The 6,176-nt window shown below is 37.3% G+C and overlaps 1 protein-coding gene across 1 annotated transcript; it reads right to left on the bottom strand.

The window, feature by feature from the left end:
* Positions 1 to 3,062: 3,062 nt before the first annotated feature.
* On the bottom strand, positions 3,063 to 5,475 carry LOC107850931. The gene is made up of 3 exons (XM_016695815.2): positions 5,305 to 5,475; positions 4,122 to 4,246; positions 3,063 to 3,771 (listed from the first exon to the last, which is right to left on the bottom strand). The coding sequence occupies exons 1-3, from the start codon at positions 5,473 to 5,475 to the stop codon at positions 3,063 to 3,065; spliced, it is 1,005 nt and encodes a 334-aa protein (XP_016551301.1).
* Between the last annotated feature and the right edge of the window lie 701 nt (positions 5,476 to 6,176).

A 6,176-nucleotide genomic window follows, 5' to 3' on the forward strand; every position in this document is an offset into this window, starting at 1 on the left:
TTGAATACTTAGCACTTCATCAAGACCTAACCCTAGATCCTATAACTCAGGTTAATGAAGTTTAGCCACTCATGATGTAACGAACGAAACGCATAATTGAATTCATGATTTGAAAGATAAACTTACAGAGATGAATAATAACTAGTGAATCGCAGATTAGATCACAAAGGAAAAATCCAAAAATACTGATAATAATCTCTCAAAAATAGGTGTGTAGTTCAAGTCAAGAAGTAAAGAGAAAATATCAAAATATGCTATCCACAAACTCAAACTGTCGACCTTGTGCGGAATAATAATGATAATAACAACAATAATTTTTTGAAAACCCTAAAACAAAGCTTTAAATAGTTTACCTAAATAAGGAAACAAAATCAAGGTTACAATTTTTTCTCTAAATAGACGACGACTATTGGTGACGCGCCTTATCAGGATCCTGACGACTTATCAAGAATGTCGTCAGGTCTTCTTCAAATCTGCACTAGTCCTGTCTTAGGTTGACGGCAACTTCTGACAGCTTATCAGGACCGTGACACTTATCAAAAATGTCGTCATACTTTTGCTCCAATTCTCATATCCTGCCTAATTCTGACGGCATTCCTGACGACTTATCACTATTATGATGGCCTATCACAAAATGTCATCGATTCTACCAGCTGGAACTCATTCCCTATTTAAGTATGATGACAAACTTGATAATTTATCAGACCCTTGACGGATTATCATAAAATGTTGTCACAACTTTCACTTTAGGCCAATTCTCTGTCTACTAATGACGACCAACCTGATAGCTTATCACAGGGATTATGACATATCACAAAGGTTGTTAGCCACACTTTTCTTCAGATTTCTTCAAATTTCAACCTTTTTGCTTTCATTTTTGTTGGATCTCTATCATATCAACTTAAACTGCAAAATCAAACATAAATAATCAAAAATAACTAAAGTTTCTCAAGACCTTACAATTATTTAGAGTTAAAAGCCTTAAATGTGTTAGCATATGCTCACACATCAACACTGCCAAATTTAAAACAATTGCTTGTCCTCAAGCAACCAAAACATAACTAAGAGAATACAAAATATAATTTGGCAGCTAACTACTCATATTAGTTCAGAATAATTTCACCATCTCCAAGGTCAGTCAATTTAAAACTCACTATTGATGTTTTGAAGAACAAACATACAACTCACAAGCATTAAGATACGTCAAAAATTCAACAATAAAAATCATGCCATACCAAGATCACACTATTTGAACAAGTCAGTGACTTAGCAACATACCCAATGTGCCATCACAACAAAGAAATCCCTTTTCCACTCATATAAGAATTCACATACATAAACATAGGGATAATCACAAGTCTCACTCTCAGAATAAAGTTCCAAACACTGCATGTCAAATACCATAGGCTTTCCCTTATAGTCAGTACCTAAATCATCAGGTTGGTCATTTAGGATCACTTTAGGGATTTTCTTAGGCTTGTAATGTAGGCTAGGGGCTGGTATGATATTCATGGATATTTTAGAGTGACTATACCTCCTTGACACTATACCAAACTCTTAGGGTTTCACTTCTTAGCCTTCTTTTCTTCTTCTTCTTTTATTGATCACACATTCTTAAAATGGATGCGGTCTTTTCAATCATCATATTATCTTTCTATCATCTTTAACACAACTTTCTCTTTTTTATTCCTTTTTCACCACACCCAACTTTTTATTCTTTTCTCTTATTCTGCCTCTCTTCATGCTCATTTTGCATCACGCACCCCTATGATAGCCACCCTCAACTTAGGCTGTTTGCCTAAGTCAAGGTGCACAGTGTCCAAGGAGGACCAAGGCCAAAATAGGTTCATTGTAAGGTAAACAGGAAGGTGAGAGGCTTCACAGAAAGAAATAGGCATATAGGCTCAAATTAGGGATCAAGGGATATTATTCACATTGGGAAGGTCATTTAGGATGAAAGTGGGTTATAATAAAAAACGGCCTATTATATTTTGCTAACCCCTATCCTACAACCTAGGCATGACTATCAAGGAAAGTTCTAAATTTGACACGTAGCAGCTGAGTAGGACCTCACACACACATGGCACACAAGTACATCACATATAATTACTTATCCAATTCATGCAATTTGTTCAGAAAAAATCGTCAAGTTGTAGACTAATGCCACAAAAATATGCACCGCAGTCATAGATGAATGCAATTCATATAGTTATAAACTCAGATCAATGGAGAGGTGCTCAAAAGTCACAAAACAAGCTAACTACCTCAAGTACCTGTATTACTCCTAATTATCTACCAAAAATTATTACAATAACATCCTACCCTACACCCTTAACTTAAAATTGAAAATAAATAAAAACTAAGGGTTAGAGTATACCTGGAATAGATCAATCCCAGGGTTTATAGGTTTTTGACCCTACTGCATCATCATCTACTACCTTTTCTCCATCAGGAGCTTCTGGCCTTACAGTGGCAGGAGGTCTGCTAGATGAGGTGCCTGCAACCCTGACTTTCAAAGCCTTCACCCATCTTTTATTGTCAGCTAGGGACTCCATTCTTACTTTCTTTAACTCCTCTTTTTTCGGCCTTTTTTTCTCCTTTTGTTTTACTTGGAATTTTTTTTGAATAATGAAATAAAATACTCTAAATATTAAAGGAAATTAACTTAAAAGAAAGTAAAAACAAGCGGGAAGGTGGAAAGGTTCGACTAGGCCCGGGTTGGATCTTTATAATTGGCCTAGATTTGGTTATTAAGTTACTTTATGATGACATCTTATGACGGCTTGTAACAGGTGTGATGACCTATCATGTATTTCGTCAGCCTTAATAGAACTTCAATTCAAAATTGGCCTCTCTGACGATAATTCTGATAGCTTATCACAGTTTTGATGGCTTATCAAGATTGCCATCAGGACATTTTCTATTGATTTCATCAGTTTTCCACCTTCTGTGAACTAAATCCTAACTACAAAAATAAATACTTTACTGGAATATAAAATTTTAGGTTGCCTCCCAATAGCACCTGATTTACTATCGCGGCACGACTTGGTTATCTTGACTACTCAGACTTCGCCAAGATAACCTGTTGATACCCTTTTATCATCTTTATAGAACATATCAATGATTGACCAAACACCCATCTTTTTTTGCTGAGTCATGGATGAGTTTATCTCAAAGCGTGCTTCCTTATCATTTTGCCTGAACTTCAGCTCGTTCAGCTCCATGTCTACGATCACACTTCTGGTTGCAATGAATGCTCTACCTAAGATGATGGGAACTTTAAAGACCACCTCACAATCTAGGACTACAAAATCAGCAGGCAGAGTAAAATCGTCTACCTTTACTAAAACATCGTGTAATATGCCCACAGGCTGCTTCATAGACCTCTCGGCCATCATCAACTGCATATTTGTTGGGGTAAGATTCTCCAAGCCCAGTTTCTTGTTCACATAAAGTGGCATTAGGTTTATACTATCCCCTAAATCGCATAATGCTTTGGTGAATTTCAGGGAACTAATAGTACACAGAATGGTAAACGCTCCCGGGTCTGCCTTTTTTGGAACTAAAGACCTTGTAGAGATAGCACCACAATGGATAAGATTGTCCTCTGGCTCATGAATAACCTTCCATTTCTTGGTCATAAGGTCCTTCATGAACTTTGCATATCGTGGTATTTGCTCAAATGCCTCAACCAAAGGCACGTTTATTGCTAATTGGTTGAGCATTGTTAGGAATTTCCTGAATTTTGCATCCTCAGCCTTCTTCTTCAATCTTTGAAGAAAAGGAAGTGGTGGTCCTAGGATAGTTTTCAACACCACTCTTTTTCCTTCTCTCTTTCCTTCTCTGAAGTATTAATAAAAATATTCAGCTTTTCAAACTCCACTGGATTGCTTTCTTCGGATTTATCAACAACTACCTCACCATCTACAAATTTTCCCACAAAAGGGCCAGGTAATATCTTACCACTCCTAGTGGTAATATCCATACATGAGCCATCATTCCCCAGTTTTTGAACCATATGGCTTGGTAACGTTTCGCTTTTTCTTCGGTTAAATATAGTGGAAAGTTGGCTCATCTGCTGCTCCAACTATTTGATGGTAGTGGAGTATGAGTGCACCAACTGACTGATGGATGTCAGATCGGTCTTCATAGTGGTTACACCAGAGTCAGTGGCCTCAACTCTCTTCAATAATTTCTCTATCATGTTCTCCATAGACATCTTTCTAGAGCTAGTTGTAGCAGCTTCCTAATTTTTAAAAGGAACATATAAACCACTCCTTTCATTATTACTTCACTAGTTTCCTTGCTCCCTGTCTTTTTAACCAGACTTGTCATAAACATTCCAACCTTGGTTCCCTTGGCTATTTCCTTGGAAACCCCCTGATTATTAACATAATTCGCCTCTTTTTCAGGTTCCACATCCACTCGATCTTGAGATATTTCAAATTTCACTTTCTTAGTCTTCCCTAATAATAAGTTCTTGGTGAGCAAGTCTATTTGAGTCTTTAGATGGGCCATGTCTTTATCTCACTCTTCATCTCTCTTACATTGTTTAATAGATATACCAATAGAAATAGTTGGGATTGCTACCACAGACTCCCTGGTATGCCAAGCTCGACTCTGTTTGGTCATCCTATTTAGCATATTTGAGGCATCTTAAAAAGACAGATCAACAAATGAACCACCAGCAGTATTATCTACAATCTACTTTGTTACAGAGTTGAGGGCGCTGTATAAAGTCTCCATCAAGTATAGGCCCATCATATTGTGGTTCGGACACTGTGTTAGCTTCTTATTAAATCTCTCCAAAGTCTTATACAAAGCTTCAGTAGGAAACTGTCTAAAATTACTGATTTCATCCCTCAACTATACCCTCTTGGAGGGTGGAAAAAACCATTCTAGGAATGCTTATTTCAATTACCTCCAGTGGGTGATGGAATCAGACGTAAGATCATTCATCTATAATGATGCCTCCCCAGATAAAGACAACGGGAACAACCTCAAACGAATAGCGTTCTAGACTACTCCTGGGTTATTAAAAGATTTGTAAATGGTGACAAAATTCACTAAATGTAGGTTTGGATCATCCCCAGGAAGGCCACTAAACAACCCCTTCAGATTGAGGAGTTGGATCATAGTACTCGTAATGTTGAACTTGGCTCCATGTGCCAATGGTGGAGGAATAATTGTACCCGTTGCACCTACCTCATCTATGCCATCATCATCATCATTCAAATTATACTGGACTAGCTGGTACTCTTGCCTTCTTTGGAACGGATGGATTTAGTTAACATAATGTGGCACTTGTACAGCTATTCGCTCTGCTCGCCTTGGGTTACCAGGGTTCAATAACTCCTCGTCCCCCAAATATTCATCCTCAGGGTTTGGATGTTGTGCATGTTGCCTGACATTTTGCACATTCACCTGAGCTCTAGCTAAGGCTGTCAGTCTGTTAGCCTCTTTCTGTTCTGCCATTCTTTCTATTCATTGCGGTTCCAGATTTAGTGGTAATAATGTTTCTCCAGAACTTCTGGTGCTTGGCTTACACTATAAAACCCTGCAAATAAATAAAAACAACAAATAAACGTAAATCTAGGAAACTTAACTAAAAGTCAATTAGCGCATACAAACTTCAGCTTACAACCGTATTCCCCAGCAACAGTGCCATTTTTGATAACACTCAAATTATACTCTTGAATTAGTGTAAGCGATCAATTTCAATATAAAACCCAACTATGATGGGGTCGAATCCCGCAGGGAATATGGTGTGAACTCAAGTTGTTTGTGATTTAATCCACTGATAGTTTAATATTTCCTGAAATGAGGGGTTTAGGTTTAAAAAGTTGTTGTTTGTCTTTTTACTTTCGGTGTTTGTAATTCAAGAGTTTATGAAATAACCAGAATTATGTTCACTAGGGCTTCCGGTACATGACTGATGCTAAAAGTGATTCAAGATTCTCACGGTGGGTAGGATAAAAAGTTATCTTTATTGATGTTATGCTTAAATGTCTCTCGACCTACTTAAGCATTTAATTCCCTAATCCTCTCGGACTTAGGAAATTTCTATTACTGCCCAAATTTTACCTCAGGTTAACCAACCTTGTTACAACGCTGATTATTAAATGAAGTATTTTCAAGGCCCTATTGATAATTCACTTCCTACTATATTTGATTTA

The sequence above is a fragment of the Capsicum annuum genome, unplaced genomic scaffold (genome assembly GCF_002878395.1).
Source record: "Capsicum annuum cultivar UCD-10X-F1 unplaced genomic scaffold, UCD10Xv1.1 ctg1489, whole genome shotgun sequence".
NCBI classification, from domain to species: domain Eukaryota; kingdom Viridiplantae; phylum Streptophyta; class Magnoliopsida; order Solanales; family Solanaceae; genus Capsicum; species Capsicum annuum.

Bases quoted from the DNA above. Each gene is read 5' to 3' on its own strand.
- LOC107850931 (XM_016695815.2), bottom strand. From the start codon at position 5,475: ATGGCAGAACAGAAAGAGGCTAACAGACTGACAGCCTTAGCTAGAGCT. The intron at 4,247-5,304 runs GTGCCACATTAT...TTTAAAAATTAG, and splicing joins CAGAGCGAATAGCTGTACAA to GAAGCTGCTACAACTAGCTC. The intron at 3,772-4,121 runs GTTGGTGCACTC...TTTTCTTCAAAG, and splicing joins GATCTGACATCCATCAGTCA to ATTGAAGAAGAAGGCTGAGG.